This window comes from Rhinatrema bivittatum, chromosome 11 (assembly GCF_901001135.1).
Source record: "Rhinatrema bivittatum chromosome 11, aRhiBiv1.1, whole genome shotgun sequence".
Classification (NCBI taxonomy): Eukaryota; Metazoa; Chordata; class Amphibia; order Gymnophiona; family Rhinatrematidae; genus Rhinatrema; species Rhinatrema bivittatum.
The window spans coordinates 101,278,696-101,299,284 of NC_042625.1; the positions used below are offsets into that span (position 1 = coordinate 101,278,696).

The 20,589-nt window shown below is 50.1% G+C and overlaps 1 protein-coding gene across 6 annotated transcripts in view; it reads left to right on the plus strand.

Annotated features, from left to right (window-relative positions):
• S100PBP (S100P binding protein) overlaps positions 1–20,589 on the plus strand; it is a 28,067-nt gene that overhangs the window by 2,803 nt on the left and 4,675 nt on the right. For 5 of the 6 annotated variants that reach the window (XM_029619151.1, XM_029619148.1, XM_029619150.1 and 2 more), the window contains exons 2-6: positions 204–1,682; positions 7,825–7,913; positions 16,789–16,848; positions 17,032–17,129; positions 18,126–18,225. In XM_029619151.1, the coding sequence (XP_029475011.1) occupies positions 237–1,682; positions 7,825–7,913; positions 16,789–16,848; positions 17,032–17,129; positions 18,126–18,225 (1,793 nt within the window). In that variant the 5' untranslated portion in view covers positions 204–236. The remainder of the gene's footprint in view (positions 1–203; positions 1,683–7,824; positions 7,914–16,788; positions 16,849–17,031; positions 17,130–18,125; positions 18,226–20,589) is intronic. The other variant, XM_029619149.1, reaches the window with a different exon arrangement.

Sequence of the window (20,589 nt, forward strand, 5' to 3'; positions counted from 1 at the left end):
ATTTTTGAACAATATTCTGTTTTTCCAGCATGCTTTGTTTAGTGATCACATTTATTACACATTTAGGATGTTTTAGACAGAAAATGTGATTGCAGCTGTGCACACATGTTTATTGCAGTTTAAGTTAAGTGTGACTCCTGCTCTCTACTGGATTTGGATTTCTGCAAAGTAGTGTTTACTTACCAGTGTAATTTGCTTTTCAGGAGGTGAGGTTCTTTTGTGATAGAGAAGGTACCATGAAGACGGAGCCTGCAATGCGAAGCAGGCTGCGGGGTCAGCGAAGGAATGGATCTCCTCTAGGAGATGATGCTCATGGTCAGGACTGGAAGGGCTGTAGTGACAGAAAGGTGCTCTGCAACATTCTGGAGCACAAACCCTGTGGCTCACCAGAAAACATTAAAATCCAGATTCCTAATGAGAGAGCCTTGAGAACGAAGAGGTTCTTGGAAGAGTCATTAGAAGGCCAGTCTCTGCTTGGGGCTTTTAAGAAACCTCGCCTGAGGCACCTTTATTGCAGCACGCCCTGCCCAGCACAGAAACAGGCCGCCGCCATATCTACAGACTCTGCTTGCTTCCCTGGATCTTCCAGCTGTTTTGATGAAACAGACCCTGGGCGGCTAGGGCCAAGTATTGGCATAAGCCTGCCAAGAAATGATTCTTTAGCCCTTTCCAGTCTCGCTTCAAAGCAAGACCAGAATGAAGAGGATGACTTGTTGCTGGAAGAATCTGACAGTGAGGTAGGTTTACCCTTCCATTTCACTGAGGAGATCCAGGAACTGGATGACTCATTGCTGGAAGCGTCTGACAGTGAGGCAGATTCACCCTTCCATTTCACTGAGGAGGAGATCCAGGAGCTGTTGGAGGAGGATGATTTATCAGTGACTGGTGTGGGGAGAGAGCCATCACCCAGTGACCACTGCTCTGCAGAGGAGAGAGAGCCTGACTGCTATACGTTCCAGCTCAGCCCACGGGATGTTATGGGAGGGTCCTCTCTCTCCCAGTCTAGTTGTTCTTCTGTTCCTAGCAGTCTACTCACTCTTGATATGACAGGGTATGAAAAGAGCCTGCCACTGGAACAGAGAGAGTGTGAAGGACTGCCGCTGGAGCAGGACATGTTGGGATGTAATCAAATTGTTAATCTGCCATTTGATTTTGATATTGATGAACTTTTAGCTCTTAGTCCTATTGACGGCTCTTCTATCAACCAAGAGGTAGAGGACTGTGTGGTGGTGGAAGATGCAGAGGTGCAGTATGCACCGATGCAAGATGATGGCATTGGAAACAAGAGCAAATGTGATACTAAACTCCAAAAGAACTTTGGTCCAACTAAGCAAGAGCAGACACTGCCCCTTGACCAGCAAATACTCAAAGGAGTGCCGGAAGTGTGCTCTGCAGCAGCGGAGGAGCACCCTCTGTGTCCTGCAGAGATGTCTGTTCAGCCTTGCAGCCATTCCTTGGGCCTTTGTGTCTCTAACCCTTCAGCCAGTGTACAGCTTTCCAGGTCCCAAGATGGTGCAAGCTTGGAGGAAGTGGCATCTGAAATACTTCCATTCAAATCCATTGACATTCCAGCAAAAGAGGGCCATGCAAGTCCTGGTGAAAGCATTTCATCTTCTCAGAATGGTAATTTGCAGAAGTCAAGGCTGCTGGAGGAAGCTGCACTTTTACCAGATACTGTAATGGTAAGGAATGATCCTGTTCTGTGTCATAAGCTGCAGCTAAGAGATTTATATTTAATTTTAGCAGGTGAGGGAACAAAGATGCTGCAGCTTTGTAAAACTTCATGGCATAGCCTGGGGTCTTGTGCTAGACAGTTTTAAATGAACTTCTGGCTGTTATTAGTTGGCTTGCTAGCCACAAACTGTGATTGAGCTACGTTTTAAGGGTAGGGAATGGGACACCTGGGCCAGGGCAGACAGGATCACCGTGCAGGCTCTGCTTTGGCTGCGAGAGAGCCTTGCATGTGCATCAGTCTTGTGGAGTAGTTCTTCCTGGTTCCAGGCAACAATGATCAGCACTGGGGTCAGAGCCAAGAACTAGCAGAACAAAAAATAAAAATTGCCGAGGACCCTTTGTCAGGGGAAAACTTTGTTCTCAAAAAAAAAAAAAAAAAAGGCTTTTAAGTAAAATGAAGTTGACTAGAAAGTGCACATTGCATGCTTTATTACTACTGATTTGGCTCCATTGGTGATAGGGAGAAATGTCCATGAGGATGCTCCCAAGAAATCCTCAATGCATTATATGTAGTCTTGTTTCTTGAAATGAAAGTGCAGCTCCCTGGCGAGTAGGTCAGTCTAGACAGCTGGGTTTTGCCTCCCCTCCAGCACATGGAGACAGAAGTTTTTGACTGACACTGCCGGTTAAGTTGAGGTGCCACATGCAGTCTGCCAGTATTTCTCTGTCTCCAGCAGATGGTGGAGGTGCAAATCCAAGCAGTCTGAGTTTCAAAAAAAAAAAAAAGTAGTAGGAAGATCTTGGAGTTTGAAGTCTCTTCAGCCTCCCAGGGGGTTGCTAGGTCCCAGGGGGGACCATCCCTCCTGGTAGTTGAGGCATCCGGGCAGAGGGTTGGAGACCTTGTCGCTCGTCCCCATTCAAAAAGCCGCCAGGGTTGACACCAGGAAGCCCGGTTCACTCACACTGCAGGGGACGGTAGGATCTTGCAGCTGGGCACTCGATAGTGTGTTGGGAAAAAAAAAAGATTTTGTTTTTCGCCGGTTTGTAGGTAGGCTTAGCGCATCCCGGCTCTTGCTTCCAGCGGCTCCTCTGCTGTCTGCCGTTTGGTGCTGACTTTTTCAGTCCGGGTTTGCGGACCATGCCGCATGGTGCGGCCTGTGGTGCCTGAGGGTCCGCTCGCGACAGCTTTGCTCGGAGTGCCTCCCTGGCAGAGAGGGAACCTCCGGGGCAGCTGTTAAGGGGATGCCTTCTTCGCGCTGGGATCCTGGTAGCTCGTGTCAGCACGAAAGCCCTCGGGGGCCTGTTCTTGCTTAGCGCGGGAACGGAGGCCCCGCAAGAGAGCATGAATTCATGAATTCCCCCCCCCCCCCCCCACCTCGCTGCCTCAGGCTCTGGAGGGGGCCACTTCGAGGCGGCAGGAGATTTCTCCTCGGAAGAAGGCGAAGAGGAGGACTCTGACTCCTCCTCCTCTGTTTCTGTCAAATTTGTTCACTTTCTAAGCAGAGTGTTTAAAGCAGGGCACTCATCCAGACGCTGCGGCCATAAAGGGGTTTCCCGGGGCCGGAGGACCAAGCGCCCACAGCAGGAAGAATTGGCCCCGGTGGCTCCCACAAGGCTGGGGCCTCAAAGGGGGCTCGGCCAGTATGGTCAGAAGCCCTCTCACAACTGAGGATTCCACTACCGCTCGGGCATCGGATCCCCCAGAGGGGTCTCCCAGTGGGGAGACCGGGACCCAGACCAGTCTCACCCAGATGTGCCGGGGCTTGTGGGGGATGACCCCCAGGGTGGTGCGTTTGTTTCACGCTGAAGAACTAGCCCCCCTAATTCCCACCATGTTGGAGGAGCTAGGTATTGAGGCCCCGCAAGAGAGCGCGATGCTAGGGGCCGTGGATCCAGTGATGTTGGGGCTTAGGGGTCCCATCACGGCTTTCCCTTTTCATATGCTGGTTTGAAGGTGAGCAGGGCTGTGGACAAGTTATACCCGCTTCCCCGTGAGGCGCTGGATCTTCTCAAGATACCGAAGGTGGTTGCGGCTGTGTCCGCCGTCACTAAGAAGACGACTATCCCTGTCACTGGTTCCGCGGCACTCAAGGACCTTCAGGATAGAAGTTCACCTCAAAAAGATTTTTGAGGTCTCTGCTCTGGGGGCTCAGTCTGCTATGTGTAGCGGTTTTATGTTGCGGGCAGGCCTTCATTGGGTGCAACAGCTCCAGATGGATAAGGCCCTCTCAGAAACGGAATTCCTCCAGGCGGAGCGGCTGGAGGCTGTGGTGGCCTATACTGCAATACGTTGTACAATCTGCTGTGGACCTCGGGTAGAACCATGATATCCGCTATTTCCACTTGCAGACTCCTTTGTTTGAGAAATTGGGTGGCAGACATCTCCTCCAAAGTGCTGCTGGACTCTCTGCCTTTTAAGAGCAAGCTGCTGTTTGGTAAGGAGTTGGAGGAGATGATTCAATCCTTGAGTGAAAACAAAGTACGCAGGTTGCCTGAAGATAAGCCCAAGTTGAGGCCTTCCTTTACCTCCCGTACTCTGTTTCGGGGAAATCATAGGTTTTGGGCCTCTAGATCGTCGGGTTCTTCGTTCAGACAACTGTTGAGCAGGCAGCACTCATGGAGTCAGCCCTTTCGAGGTTGCCAGCCCGGCAGAGAAAGTACTGCCCAGGGTGTGGGTGGAGCAAAGTTTTCCCAATGAGGTGCTGCTAATAGGGGGTCAGCTGGCTCTCTTTTAAGAGGAGTGGACCAAGATTACATCCGACCAGTGGGTCTTGGACGTGATAAGTCAAGGTTAAGCTTTAGAATTTGCTAGGCCTCTAAGGGATTGTTTTCTCATCTCCCCATGCTCTTACCAGCAAATAATGTTAGCCGTGCAGGCCACCGTCCGTCTCCTCCAAGAACTGGGGACCATTGTGCTGGTACCCCCAGCAGAGCAAAGGACAGGCAAGTACTCCATCTACTTTGTGGTACCGAAAAAAAAAAAAAAAGGTACTTTCCGGTCCATCCTCGATTTTGAAGAAGGTGAACAGAGCTTTTTGGGTGTTGCACTTCCGCATGGAGACTTTGTGGTCGGTAATCGCAGCAGTTCACAGGGGAGAGTTCCTCACACCCCTGGACTTGACTAAGGCTTACCTGCACGTCTGAATTTGGCCTGACCATCAAAGATTCCTCTGCTTCATGATTCTGGGGAAACGCTTCCAGTTTTGTGCCCTGCCTTTCAGCCTAGCAACAGCACCAAGGACCTTTATCAAGGTAATGGTGGTGGTGGCAACTGCCCTTTGGATGCATGGAGTTCTGGTGCCCCCTTATTTGGACAACTGGTTGATTCGGGGAAAGTCTGAGTCCCTCTGTCGGGAGGTGGTGGATTGAGTCCTTTGCCTCTTGCGGACCCTGGGGTGGGTAGTCAATTTGCCGAGTCATTTACTTCCCTCCCAGATCTTGGAGTTCCTGGGAGCCATCTTCGACACGAGATCAGGCAAGGTGTTTCTCACCAAGGAGCGGATCCACAAGTTGCAGGCTCAAGTTCGCTCGCTGTTGACCATGCGCATTCCCAGTGTCTGGGATTATCTGCAAGTTCTTGGATCGATGGCGTCAACCCTGGACTCAGTCCCGTGGGCCTTTGCTCATATGAGGCCTCGTCAGTCAGCTTTGTTAACCTGTTGGGACCCAATCTCTGAGCAGTTTCAGCTACCGCTTCCACTTACCGAATCTGCATGGTCCATTCTTCCCTGGTGGCTCACCTAGGACAGGTTCCCAAAAGGTGTAGACCTGGAAGTTTCCTCTTGGATAATAGTGACTATGGATGCCAGTCTTTCTGGTTGGGGTGCGGTCTGCCAATGCAGATCGGTCCAGGTTCATTGGTCGAAGATGGAGTCCTCGTGGTCAATCACGTGGTTGGAGATCAGAGCCGTGCATCTTGCTCTTCAGGCTATCCTTCCCCTGGTGCAGGGCCATTCAGTATGGGTCCTGTCGGACAACAGTAGCTTACATAAATCCCCAGGGAGGCACCAAGAGCCGAGCAGTAGCCCTGGAAGCCTGGGAATTGATCAGTTGTGTGGAACCGCATCTGGAAAATATAGCAGGCTCTCATATTGCAGGCGCAGACAACGTTCAGGCGAACTTCCTGAGTCAGCACATACTGGATCCCAGAGAGTAGTTGCTTTCGGAGGACACTTTTCACCTTATATGCAGCAGGTGGGACCACTCCTGCATGGATCTGGCGACTTTTCGCAACGCTGAGGCCCCAAGTTTCTTCTGTCAGTGTCGGGAGATAGGCGCAGAAGGGGTGGACACTCTGGTCCTCCCTTGGCCATCGGATGTTCTGCTGTACATGTTCCCACCGTGGCCACTAATCAGCAAGGTGTTGCGCAGAGTAGAGGTCCACCAAAGGGACACAATCCTCGTAGCTCCGGAATGGCCGAGGCGGCTGTGGTTTGCGGATCTGGTAAACCTAGCGATGGATAGTCCGTTGAGGTTTCCGCTCTGGCTGGATCTCCTTCAACAAGGTCTCGTTGGTTTGGAAGGGGCAGATCACTTTTGTCTAGCGGCATGGCTTTTGAGAGGGAACACCTAAGGAATAAGGGTTATTTGGATGTGGTGATTGCTACTCTCTTGCAGTCCAGAAAGACCTCTACCTCCCTGGCATATTTCAGGATGTGGGGTGTTTGAGTCTTCGTGTGTGGGGGACGCAAGATGGTTCCCACTCATGCCTCTGTGGATGATGTCTTGGCCTTTTTGCAAGCTGGTCTGGTCCAAGCCTTATCCTTTAATTCCTTGAGGGTTCAGGTGGTGGCTCTGGGTTGCCTTCGGGGTAGAGTACATGGAGTTCGCTTGGCGGCGCCCCCTGACGTCATGCGCTACCTGCGGGGAGTTAAATATCTGTGTCTACCCGTCCGGAATCCCTGTCGTTCCTGGAGTCTCAATCTGGTGTTGAGGGCCATGTGTACGTCACCGTTTGAGCCTTTGAAACATGGGACGCTGAAGGATCTTACTTTGAAAGTGATTTTGCTGGTGGGTGTCAGAGCTTCAGGCTTTATCCTGTACAGAACCCTTCTTGAGGATTTCTGATGCCAGAGTGTCCTTGAACGGTTCCCTCCTTTTTGCCTAAGGTTGTCATCTTTTCATTTGAATCAGTCTGTGGAGCGCCCTTCCTTCCTGGATTCGGGCCTTTCCACCCCTCAGTCCAGAGATTTATATAAGTTGGACGTGTGACGGGCTCTGTTATGTTACTTGGAGGTTACTAACAGTTTCCGCCTGTCGGATCTTCTTTTTGTACTGTGGAGGGGCCCCAGGCGAGGGCAGAAGGCTTCTAGGGCCACTATTGCTTGCTGCTTGCAGGAGGCTATCAGCTCTGTGTACATCGCCAAAGGGCTTCGTGCTCATTCCTACCCAATCGCAAGCGGCCTCTTGGGCTGAGTGACAACAAGTTTCGCCACAGGAAATCTGTAGGGCGGCCATTTGGAAATCTTTACATATCTTTGCCAGACATTACAGTCTGGACGTCCAGGCCTCAGGTTTTGGTGACAGAATACTCCGAGCAGGACTCGCTCGTCCCACCCTGGCTAGGAAAGCATTGGTATATCCCAGCTGTCCTGGACTGATCTGGGTACATACAAGGAAAGGAAAATTGGTTCTTACCTACTAATTTTTGTTCCTGTAGTACCACGATCAGTCCAGACTCTCGCCCACGTAAGAATACGGAGATTGGAGAGTCCAGCTCGATCAGTGTTTGGTTTCAGGTTCTGGCCCCGCGCAGGTGTGTTGTGCGGGCAAGAGCTCTTACTCAATATACAAGGTTTCTTCTTCCCTGTGCTCATTTGGGGAGAAATTGTACATAGTGTGGCTGTTTTTTCCTATTCATCTGGCTTGGGTACAGTTCAATAGTGGCAGATTGCAGGTGGCACCTCAACTTAACTGGCAGTGTCAGTCAAAAACTTCTCTGTCTCCGTCTGCTGGAGAGGAGGCAGAACCCAGCTGTCTGGACTGATCTGTGGTACTACAGGAATGAAAATTAGCAGGTAAGAACCAATTTTCCTATCATGTCAGAGAAGTAGAAAGGGAGCCTGCTAGTTTTTAGACAGAACTAGGAGGATTTTTTTTCCCTTTTGTCTTGAGCTAATATTTTCTCTTTTTTTTTGTTTCCTGTTGCAGCAAATCATTTTAGCCAAGGATTACAGGGGAGAGAACCTGCCTGGGAAGAAATTGGGCAAAGTTTCCCCTGTTGAAAAAGCTGAAGAAAGGTATGAATGCAGTTGTCCTTGAAGCTGCTTTAGGATCTGGTGTGTGTGCTGCAGTGGTACATTGAGACACTGACCTATGTGAGGGTTTCGGTCTGCCCTGGGGGCATCTGTGAAGGTGGTATTGAGTATCTCCTCCTAGGGGAGGGCCAAGTTTCATGAACACTTCCAACTTGTAGGACTTAAACTTGTTCCCTGTACGTTCCCGGATCAGTCCAGACTCCTGGGTTTTGCCTTCCCTCTAGCAGATGGAGACAGAGAAGTTTTTGACTGACACTGCCCTATACCTCGAGGTGCCACCTACAGTCTGTCAGTATTTCTCTGTCTCCAGCAGATAGTGGAGGTGCAAAATCCTACAGTCTGTGACAGATAGAAGATTAAAAAAAAAAAAAAAAAACCAAAGAGAGAGAGAACAGATAAAGAAGGAAAAGAGGAAAGATTTCTGAGCCTTCCAGGGGGTTGGCAGGTCCTAGTGGGACCATCCCCCCTGGTAGTTGAGGCAGTAGAGAAGAGGGTCGAGGACCCTGCAGGCTTGCCCTGTTGGCAGCGGCCAGGGTGATACCAGGGAGCCTGGCTTACTCACCCTGCAGGGGGCAGAACCAGTAGTTGCATTTTGGAGCCTTAAGGTTTGTTTTAAAAAAAAAAAAATAATAAATTTTTCGGCTATCAGATAGGAGCGGCAATTGCCTACCAGGACATCTCCGTTCCCCCAGCGCTTTCTGCCGCCGTTCTTTTTATTTTCTCTGTGGGACTCCGATGCTGTGTGGTGCAGCCTGCCACGCGTGTGGAAGCGGGGGTGATGGCATTTGCTCTGGGTGCCTCCTCGGGGGAGGGCACTTCGGGGGGGCTTCATGGGTGGCATTTTGAATGCGCACCAGGAGCCTGGGAGGCTGTCGAGCACGACAGCCCTCATCAGATCTGTTCCCGCTCAGCATGGGAATGGAGGTCATTTTGTCGGCCTTTAGACACTCACGCGAGCTGCGGCAGGGAATTCCCCTCCTCCCTCCTCCCTCCTCCCTGCAGCCAGGCACCTCCCGGAGGGGGGGGGGCGAATTTCCTGCAGGTTTGGCGATGTCTTCAGAGGAGGGCCCTGAGGAGGCTTCGGACTCCTCTTCCTCATACTCCTCTGAATTTGTCTTGCTGCTTTTAAAGCCAGGAAGGCAGCCAGAAGACATTCTGTTCGGGATGCTTGTTTAAAGCCTGTCTCGGCCCCCAAGAGACCTAGGCTCCCGGAGAGAGGGGGGGTCACGAAATCCAGGCATCCCCTAAGAACTGCGCCTTCTCAGCCTGCAGGGGACTCGGAAGACCCGCGGGGGCAAGAACCTCCAGGGGGAGGATCTGGGCGACCAGAATCAAAATCAGCAGTTGGAGGGCACTCCGATGTTTGAGGGGGATGACCCTAAGGTGAGATGTTTGTTCTGCAAGGATGAGCTGGGTCCGCTTACTCCCACAGTTCTGGAAGAATTGGGTATTGAGGCCCCTCAGGAGGACTCTCGGATGGGAGCCGTGGGTCACCTTGGTCTGACTCTGTCACTGACCTGTAATTTCCGGAGTGGGACACTCCGGACTTAGATTTGAAGGTTAGTCGGGCGATAGATAAGTTGTACCCTCTACCAGAGAAGGCTGTGGACCTCCTCCAGGTTCCCGAGATGGATGCAGCAGTGTCGTTTGTTACCAGGAAGACCACCAACCCTGTAATGGGCGCAACGGCCCTTAAAGATCTCCAGGATCGAAAGCTAGAGGTGCAGCCTAAGATCTTTGACGTTTCAGCTCTTGGGGTGCGAGCTGCCATGTGTAGCAGTTTCCAGATAAGAGCAAGTCTTTGCTGAGTGCAGCATTTACAGATGGGCGCGTCCCTCGGAGGCGGAAGCTATTCAAGCTGGGCGGCTGGAGGCCACCGTGGCTTACAGCGCAGACCTGCTGTACAATTTACCTTGCACTTTGGCCAGGTCTGTGGTTTCGGCTGTCTCTCTCTGCCCGCAGGTTCCTCTGGCTGAGGAACTGGTCTGTGGATGTTTCTTCTAAGGCTCAGCTAGGTTCCTTGCCATTCAAGGGCAAATTGCTCTTTGGAAAGGATTTGGAAGACATGATTAAAGCTCTGGGGGAGAACAAGGTCCAGAAGCTGCTGGAGGATAAGCCCAAGGCGAGGGGCTCCTTTCCGCCTCACTCGTGCTTCTGAGGAAATTGAAAATTTCGGTCTGGTTCCTCTTCTAGGCAGAGCTCGGGCAGGCAGCATTCCTGGAACCAGCCCTTTCGTGGCCGGCACCTTGGCAGAGACGGGTCCTCCCAATGAGGTGAGGCCGGTTCACTCCTCCATCTTATTGTTTGTAAGGTTTTGGGTGGACCCTTGGACACTGTGGCAGCTGACCACGCCCACGGGGGAAGTCCCGTGAGGGGCCACAGGTCAGGCTCAGCTTTGGGACACACAACACAGAATTATATCTTTTTTATTAGACAGAGTTGAGAAGCCACCAGAGGTGGCAGTGGTAAGTAAAGATGAAGCCCGGCTGGGCTTAGGGTTCCTCAGGATACTGGAACAGTGATTCCCTCTATGGCAGTGCTGTAGTGGAGAAAACTGAGATAGTGAGTACAGTGGAGCATACACAGAGTTCTGGTATTGAGCCTCGTTGGTAAAGTTACTCACACAGCGGTCTCTCCCAGAAGGTGACACAGAAGCTGGAATAGAGGCAGGCCCTCGAGGAGCGAGTCCGGCTGGACTTGTAGTCCCTCAGGACACTGGAACAGTGATTCCCTCTATGGCTGTGCTGTAGTGGAGAAAACTGAGATAGTGAGTACAGTGGAGCATACACAGAGTTCTGGTATTGAGCCTCGTTGGTAAAGTTACTCACACAGCGGTCTCTCCCAGAAGGTAACACAGAAGTTGGGATAGAGGCAGGCCCTCGAGGAACGAGTACCTGGTTCCAGGAACAGCTCTGAGGAAATAAAGTTGGTAACTCACTGATGGTGTAGGCAGCAGTTTCTTCCAAACAGAAGAGATAAGTTCAGGCAGCGAGTCAGGGAACATGGGCCCTCGAGGAGTGAATACCAGTTCCTGATAGCGACCTGCAAGAAATGAGAGGCCCCCGAGGAGCGGGTCCCTTGTTAGAATAAGGTCTAAAAGTTGGAGAGGCAGAGTAGCTAGGTACAGAGAGCGAATCCCATCCGTAAGGATTCCCTTACTAACGCTATTAGCTAGCAAAAAGTGTAGGCTTTTGTATCCGGGATGTGTGACGTCATCGCAGGGGGACACCCTTGAGGTTTGTGCCAAAGAGAGAATAAGCAGGGCTGCGCGGCGCGCCCTATGGTACCTGGACAACATGGCGGGATGCAACACCGGACCGGGGACACTGGAGAGGACGGCAGGCAGACGCCGTGACAGCCAGACATCCATCAACCGCGGGAGGAGTCGCAAAAAAGGTAAGGTGGGCGGAGTGGAGACGTTGGGCAGCGACAGTCGTAACACTCCATTCCAGTAGTCGGAGGTAGGTTGATTCTCTTTTACGAGGAGTGGACCAAATTAACTTCGGACCAGTGGGTTCTCAATGTCATAAAACATGGGTTTGATAAAATGAGAAAAATTGTTAGAAAAAAACTGAAAGAAGCAGCTACAAAAGTAAAAAATGTCCAAGAGGCGTGGTCATTGTTAAAAAATACCATTCTAGAAGCACAGTCCAGATGTCTTCCACACATTAAAGGTGGAAAGAAGGTAAAACAATTACCGGCATGGTTAAAAGGGGAGGTGAAAGAAGCTATTTTAGCCAAAAGATCTTCATTCAAAAATTGGAAGAAGGATCCAACAGAAGAAAATAGGATAAAGCATAAATGTTGGCAAGTTAAATGTAAGACATTGATAAGACAGGCTAAGAGAGAATTTGAAAAGAAGTTGGCTGTAGAGGCAAAAACTCACAGTAAAAACTTTTTAAATATATCCGAAGCAGAAAGCCTGTGAGGGAGTCAGTTGGACAGTTAGATGATCGAGGGGTTAAAGAGGCACTTAGAGAAGATAAGGCCATCACGGAAAGATTAAATGATTTCTTTGCTTCGGTGTTTACTGAAGAGGATGTTGGGGAGGTACCCGTAATGGAGAAGGTTTTCATGGGTAATGATTCAGATGGACTGAATCAAATCACGGTGAACCTAGAAGATGTGGTAGGCCCGATTGACAAACTGAAGAGTAGTAAATCACCTGGTCCGGATGGTATACACCCCAGAGTTCTGAAGGAACTAAAAAATGAAATTTCAGACCTATTAGTAAAAATTTGTAACTTATCATTAAAATCATCCATTGTACCTGAAGACTGGAGGATAGCAAATGTAACCCCAATATTTAAAAAGGGCTCCAGGGGCGATCCGGGAAACTACAGACCGGTTAGCCTGACTTCAGTGCCAGGAAAAATAGTGGAAAGTGTTCTAAACATCAAAATCACAGAACATATAGAAAGACATGGTTTAATGGAACAAAGTCAGCATGGCTTTACCCAGGGCAAGTCTTGCCTCACAAATCTACTTCACTTTTTTGAAGGAGTTAATAAACATGTGGATAAAGGTGAACCGGTAGATGGAGTGTACTTGGATTTTCAGAAGGCGTTTGACAAAGTTCCTCATGAGAGGCTTCTAGGAAAAGTAAAAAGTCATGGGATAGGTGGCGATGCCCTTTCGTGGATTGCAAACCAGCTAAAAGACAGGAAACAGAGAGTAGGATTAAATGGACAATTTTCTCAGTGGAAGGGAGTGGACAGTGGAGTGCCTCAGGGATCTGTATTGGGACCCTTACTTTTCAATATATTTGTAAATGATCTGGAAAGAAATACAACGAGTGAGATAATCAAATTTGCAGATGACACAAAATTGTTCAGAGTAGTTAAATCACAAGCAGATTGTGATAAATTGCAGGAAGACCTTGTGAGACTGGAAAATTGGGCATCCAAATGGCAGATGAAATTTTAATGTGGATAAGTGCAAGGTGATACATATAGGGAAAAATAACCCATGCTATAATTACACAATGTTGGGTTCCATATTAGGTGTTACAACCCAAGAAAGAAAACTAGGTGTCATAGTGGATAACACATTGAAATCGTCAGCTCAGTGTGCTGCGGCAGTCAAAAAAGCAAACAGAATGTTGGGAATTATTAGAAAAGGAATGGTGAATAAAACGGAAAATGTCATAATGCCTCTGTATCGCTCCATGGTGAGACCGCACCTTGAATACTGTGTACAATTCTGGTCGCCGCATCTCAAAAAAGATATAATTGCGATGGAGAAGGTACAGAGAAGGGCTACCAAAATGATAAGGTGAATGGAACAGCTCCCCTATGAGGAAAGAGTAAAGAGGTTAGGACTTTTCAGCTTGGAGAAGAGACGACTGAGGGGGGATATGATAGAGATGTTTAAAATCATGAGAGGTCTAGAACGGGTAGATGTGAATTGGTTATTTACTCTTTCGGATAATAGACTAGGGGCATTCCATGAAGTTAGCATGGGGCACATGTAAAACTAATCTGAGAAAGTTCTTTTTTTTACTCAATGCACAATTAAACTCTGGAATTTGTTGCCAGAGGATGTGGTTAGTGCAGTTAGTGTAGCTGTGTTTAAAAAAGGATTGGATAAGTTCTTGGAGAAGTCCATTACCAGCTATTAAGTTCACTTAGAGAATAGCCACTGCCATTAGCAATGGTAACATGGAATAGACTTAGTTTTTGGGTACTTGCCAGGTTCTTATGGCCTGGATTGGCCACTATTGGAAACAGGATGCTGGGCTTGATGGACCCTTGGTCTGACCCAGTATGGCATGTTCTTATGGCTGCACTTTAGATTTTGCTCAGCCCCTCTGAGAGTGTTTTCTGGTTTCCCCATGCTCTTACGAACAAAAATGTCTTGCGGTGCGAGACACGGTGAGGTGCCTCAGGGAGTTAGGAGCCATTGTGCCAGTGCCCCTGGAGGAACAAAGAAAAGGCCACTATTCCATTTTCTTCATAGTGCCCAAGAAGGAAGGCACATTCCGACCCCATCCTCGATTTGAAGAAGGTCAACCAATCTCTTTGGGTGCTTCGGTTCCGGATGGAAACCTTTTTCGGTCGGTGATTGCGTTGGTCCAAAAAGGGGAATTCCTAGCTTCGCTGGACCTGACCGAGGCGTACTTACATATCGGCATCCGACCTGACCACCAGAAGTACCTGAGGTTCGCAATCCTGGGCGATCATTTTCAATTCTGCGCCCTTCCTTTCGGGCTCGCTACAGTGGCCAGGGTCTTCACCAAAGTGATGGTTGCTGTGGCAGCAGGACTCCGGAAAGAAAGTGTCTTGGTTCATCCTTACCTGGACAACTGTTTGAGTCAAGCGAAGTTGGAGGCTCTGCAGACAGCGGTGCACCTGGTCCTTCAACTCTTGAGGTCGATGGGTTGGATAGTCAATCTGGCCAAGAGTCATCTGGTTCCCTCCCAGTCGTTGGAGTTTTTGGGTGCTCTGTTCGATACATGGTTAGGCAAGGTTTTTCTCACCAAGGAGTGGTCGCCAAGCTACAGGCTCAAATGCAGGCATTGCTGGTCAACCATCTTCCCAGGGTCTGGGATTACTTGCAGGTTCTCTTTTCAATGGCTTCCATTCTGGAGCTAGTCCCATGGCTTTTGCTCATATGAGACCCCTTCAATCAGCGTTACTCTCCCAGTGGAATCTGGTTTCCGAACAATTTCAGCTTCCACTTCCTCTTACGGGTTCTGCGCATTCCAGCCTCGCTTGGCTCTTCCCAGACAACTTGCGCCAGGGTGTTTACTTGGAAATTCCCTCTTGGACAGTGGTCACCCCGATGCCAGCCTCTCTGGTTGGGGAGCGGTTTGTCAGGGGAGAGCGATGCAAGGCCAGTGGTCAGTCAGGGAGTCCTCGTGGTCAATCGACCGATTAGAAACCAGGGCTGTTCGATTGGCTCTGCAGGCTCTTCTTCCTTTGTGGGGGAGATTGGTCAGAATCCTGTTGGACAATGCTACAGCGGTAGCCTACATAAATCACCAGGGGGGGAACCAAGAGTCTGCCGGTGGCAAGGGAAGCCCGGGAGTTGATCAGCTGGGTGGAGCTGCACCTGGACAGGATAGCAGCCTCTTATATTGCCGGCGTAGACAATGTTCAAGCAGATTTCCTCAGCTGACACCAACTGGATCCCGGGGAGTGGGAGCTCTCCAATGATGCTTTTCACTTCATATGCCACAAGTGGACCAGGCTAAGTGTAGACTTGATGGCAACGTTGTGCAATGCCAAAGCCCCATGGTTCTTCAGTCGACGCCAGGAACCCGGAGCAGATAGAGTAGATGCTTTAGTCCTCCCCTGCCGATGGATGTCCCATTGTACGTGTTTCCTCCTTTGCCATTGGTCGGCAAAGTGTTATGTCACGTAGAAGCTCATCCGGGCAGTGGTGCTGGTAGCTCCGGAATTGCCGTGGCATCCATGGTTTGCAGATCTGGTCAACCTAGCGGTTGACGGCCCTCTTAGGTTTCATCTGGTGCTGAATCTCCTGTGCCAGGGGCCCGTTTGTTTGGAAGAGGAAGATCGCTTTTGTCCAGCAGCATGGCTTTTGAGAGGCAGCGGCTAAAGAGTAAGGGTTATTCGGATGTGGTAGTTGCTACTCTCTTGCACTCTAGAAAAACTTCTACCTCCCTGGCCTATGTCAAGGTGAGGGGAGTTTTTGAGTCTTGGTGTGGGGAGCACAAGGTGGAGCCTATCTGGGCCTCTGTGGGGGATGTTTTGGCTTTCTTACAAGCTGGCCTGGCTAAAGGTTTATCTTGTAGCTCTCTGAGGGTCCAGGTGGCGGCTCTGGGTTGTTGCTGTGGTAAGGTACGAGGAGTAGCCTTGGCTGACGTGATGTGTTTTCTGAGGGGGGCAAAGTATTTGCGTCCTCTGGTCCAGAATCCTTGTCCTTCTTGGAGCCTGATTTTGGTACTCAGAACCCTGTGTACTTCACCTTTTGAGTTTTTAAAGCAGGCGACATTAAACCTTGAAGTTTGTTTTCCTCATGGCTATTTCTTCAGCACGGCAGGTGTCGGAGCTTGAGGCCTTGTCTTGTAGGGAGCCTTTCTTAAGAATTACGCGTATGGGAGTCTCCTCGAGGACAGTTCCCTCCTTTCTTCCTAAGGTGGTTTTGTGAAAGTTGGACGTGCAGCGAGTTCTGTTGTGTTACTTGGAAGTTACAAACAGCTTACGCTTGTCAGACCATCTTTTTGTGTTGTGGCGTGGCCCCAGAAGGGGGCACAGGGCCTCTAGGGCCACTGTCGCACGCTGGCTGAAAGAGGCTATTGACTCTTCTTACATTGTTCAGGGTCGCCCGGTTCCTGTTGGTCTTTTGGTGCATTCTACCAGGTCACAAGCGGCTTCGTGGGCTGTCAGCAAGTTTCGCCGCAAGAGATATGTAGAGCGGCTCTTGGAAGTCTTTGCACACCTTTGCCAGGCATTATCTGTGGGATTCTGGGGGGGTTGGACAAGGTGAGCTTCGAGCAGGACTCTCGCAGTCCCACCCCACATTGGGAAGCTCTGGTACATCCCAGGAGTCTGGACTGATCCGGGTACGTACAGGGAAAGGAAAACTGGTTCTTGCCTGCTAATTTTTGTTCCTGTAGTACCACGGATCAGTCCAGAGCCCTGCCCATTCCAGAGTTGGGGAAACGGAGGGTCCACGTGTTCAGTAGTTTTTGCGCTGCAGATTTGTTCTGAAGGTTGCAACTGGTTCTGCTCCCATGTGGGCAGAGTGTTGGTGTTGCAGGTTGTCTCTCCCCTCTGCTCATTAGGGGATAAAATTGTTAATAGTTTTTGCAGTTGTGTTCTTTACACTTGGGTACAATGTAATACGACATCTCAGTGTTAATCAAAAACTTCTCTGTCTCCATCTGCTGGAGGGGAGGCAAAACTCAGGAGTCTGAACTGATCCGTGGTGGTACAGGAATGAAAACGAGCAGGTAAGAACCAATTTTCCTTTCTGCCCATGTCCAGTCCAGTGTTTTTGGTTTATTTACCTGACTGATGTGGGCTTTTGCCTGCCAGGTTGGAGTGAGGACGAGTGAACTGCATGCTTTCTATTTCTAATTTCTTTTCCCTTTTTAAAGGGACTGATGCTGTTTTTCTACTTTTTTTGTGTGTAGGCAAGTAAGAATTCCTTCTACAGAACTGGAGAGAAAGAAGCAAATGTACGTGCAGTGTGTCTTAAAGCATATCCAGTCCCCTCGGGCTCCAAATCAAGGTAAGCAGGTCTATATTTCTTTCCTTGGTCTGCTCGGTCACTAGGGGTGGGTAGGCTGAGACTGTTGTGATGCTGGCTTGGCTCATGGGCAAGGTTTCGATTACAACTTTCCAGTTTATCTCTAATTTAAATGACCGACTGCCTTGTTCAATAAAGATTTTTACCATAGACACAAACCAAACCTAACATTTCCCCCCTCTCAGTTCCCCCACTCGGCCTTCCACCTTTCACCCTCCCCTTCGCACGACTTTTCCCTCCTCTCCTCCCCCTCAGCCTCTCCCTCCATTCCTCTTCACCTGGCCGACTCCCTACTCTCTACCCTTAGCATTCCCGCTCCCCGCCACTCCTCCTTTGTACCCTTGAAAAATTTATTTCCCAGTGATTCCCCAGTGTTTACCGCCTTTCATCCTTTCTGTAATTCTACGTAGTTAAGAGCTCCTTGTATATAAACCACCTATACATAGCTTCCTCTTCTCCATTTTAATTTATTCTTTTACTTCCCTTGAACTATGCCTCTCTCCCTTCTACACCTCACCCCTACCCCTACCTCCCTCTCCCCTCGCCCTGCCACCCGCCTTCCTTCCCCTCCTCTCCCTCCCCTACTCTCCCTTGACTCTCTGCTCCCATGGTTCATTGCTTTATAGTTTTCTTTTTATAGATTTTATAGTCTTGTTCCTTTTATACCTTGTTGTGTTAGTATTATTATATTGTATTAATGTTATTTGGTTTTACTGTATCTCCCACCTGAGTTCATTGTAAACCGGCATGATGTGCTTCACGAATGTCGGTAAATAAATAAATAAAAATAAATAAAATGAAAAGTCCATTTTGAATAAGGCTTAGAGGCTGGAATTGCAGTGATTACACAGCACTGCAGAAGTGTTCTCGCCTGAGTGCTGATTATAAAAGGGGAATACTCTCACCTCTCCACATGCATTCTCCTTTCCTGGCCTGCGTACATTCAGTCACCGTTCACCCTGTTTTCCTTAATTTCAGATGCATTTAAAGAGCTGCTAACGTTGATGGACCAGGTTGCCAGTGTGGAGTACCGGCACCAGGACCGCAGGTGGCAGCATCCATCTGACCTCACCATGAGGTATGGGAGTGGTGACTGGGAAATTATGCACTATTTTAACTACAAGTAAATTCCCTGTATGAAGCTTTCCATCTATGCAGGGACCGGGTATTTGGCATTCACTGGTAATCCTGACAGGATCGTTTCCTGTTAGCATGATGCGAACAGGATCAGTGTGTGTCGGGTCCTGGAGGGGCAGGCCCCTGATGTCTGGAGGGACACAGGAGCTTGTTAAGAGCTGGTACACAGGGCTCACTTGCTCATAGTAAGCTTTATGATGTGGCTGCATTTAGGGCCTGTGATTGCAGGGTTGTAAAAAGAGCCCTGCTCCTGGTGCTGAGCTGAGGACTGGGAGGGTGGGGGACACCCTGGCTCGCTGTCCTACATCCCAGCCCTGGTTCTGATGGAACTGTCAGCCTATATAAGGTTACGACAAAGGCAGTGATCTGGGGCCTGAGTTTTCTGTAGCACTCATAATCACACTGGTTCCCTGTACGTACCCGGATCAGTCCAGACTCCTGGGTTTTGCCTCCCCTCCAGCAGATGGAAGAAGCTTTTTTCAAAACAACCCTGCCCTATATACCAAGGTGCCACCCACAGTCCCTCAGTCTTACTCTGTCTCCAGCAGATGGCGGAGGTGCAAAACCCACAGTCTCTTCTGATTTAAAATAAAAAATTAGGGAGTCAGGAATAGTTTAGCAATTTTTAGGGGCTTGTGTTCCTTAAAAAAACCAGAGGGAAGAAGAAGGAAACTGGTTGAGGAGGCCTGTCAGTCTCCCAGGGGGTTTGCCAGGTCCTGAGGGGACCATCCTCCCTGGTCGAGGGCCCTGTCACGTTTGATAAGCAGCACTGGGGTGATACTGGGGAGCCCGGCTCACTCACCCCAGCAGGAGCTGGAGCTGTCCAGATTTGCTTTAAGTGGGGGTGGGGAACGTTTTCTTACTTTTTGCCGCGCCGGCTCTCCTGTACTTTCACTTGGTTCCCCACCGAGCTGCGCCATTTTCTTACTTTTTCACTGGTTTTTTGTCACCTCGTTGGGTCATTTTAGCTTTTGCCAGTCTGACCATGCCCCGCGCATGCGACTCTCGTGCAAAGGCCTCTGTGCTCCCTTAACGCAAGGCGGCGAAGGACCCTCCGTTTTACCTCGGGCAGGTCGGATTCGGACCCCGCGGTTGGCCACAAGGTCCCGGACGAGTTGTAAAAGGTCAGCTGAGCCGCTCTCGATGAGCGCAGGAATGGCGGCCATTTTGGAGTCACTGCAGGCAGCCGCACGGAACACGGTGGGGGAGGGGATTTTACCCCCTTTGCTATCTCCATAGGTCCAGCCCCCTATGGTCGAGGGATAGCCCTGAGGGGGTGGCAGATTCCTCGCTGGACTCCTCCTTTTCCTCCAAGTTCATGCTTCTGATGCACAAGGCTTTTAAAGCCAAGAAGACAGGGAGAAGGCAGGCAGCGGAGAATAATTTGTTGCCACTATCACACAAGAGGTCCCGGAAGCGCTCTGGATCTAAAGTGGGGGCTGAACCACCTAAGTGTAAGTGGTCCTTGCGTTCGGGGCAAACTGAGATGGACTCAGACTCCTCTTCTCAGGAGGCTCCAGATCCCCAGTCCCAGCCCCCCGGGGGGGTGGGGCAGACAGAGACCCTGACCCTCAGCCAAATTTAAACCGGGGAGCTCAAGTGCTGGAAGAATGTGGTTTGTCTCTTTACGAAAGAGGAGTTGAATCCACTTATCCCGGCCATTCTGGGGGAATTAGGCTTGGAAGTCCCGCAGGCAGAGTCTTGGTTGGGGGCGATGGATCTGGTATTGCTGGGTCTCAGGGACCCTGCCATTTCTTTTCCTTTCCATTTCTCGGCAATGGATCTTCTATTTAGAGAATGGGACACTCCAGATTTGGGGTTGAAGGTCAGTAAAGAGATGAACAAGCTATATCCCCTGCCAGAGGAGGTTTTGGATCTGCTGAGAGTTCCGAAGGTGGATGCAGCAGTGTCTGCCGTCACCAAGAAGTCTACTATCCCAGTTAGGGAGCGATGGCCCTCAAGGACTTGCAGGACAGAAAGTTGGAGTTACAGCTCAAAGTGTTTGAGGTGTCTGTGCTGGGGGTCCGAGCAGCGATGTGCAGTAATTTTGCGCTGCATGCGGATCTTCGCTGGGCCCAGCAACTCCAAGCCAATGCTGACCTCTCTGAGGGGGAGGCTATTCAGGCGAACTGGCTGGAGGCGGTCATTGCATATAGCGCAGATGCCCTCTACGACCTGCTGCGCACGTCAGCCAGATCTATGGTTTCCGCGCGCAGGCTCCTCTGGCTCCGGAATTGGGCTGCGGATATTTCATCCGAGGCGCACCTCGGTTCCCTTCTTTTTTAAAGGAAAGTTGTTGTTCGGC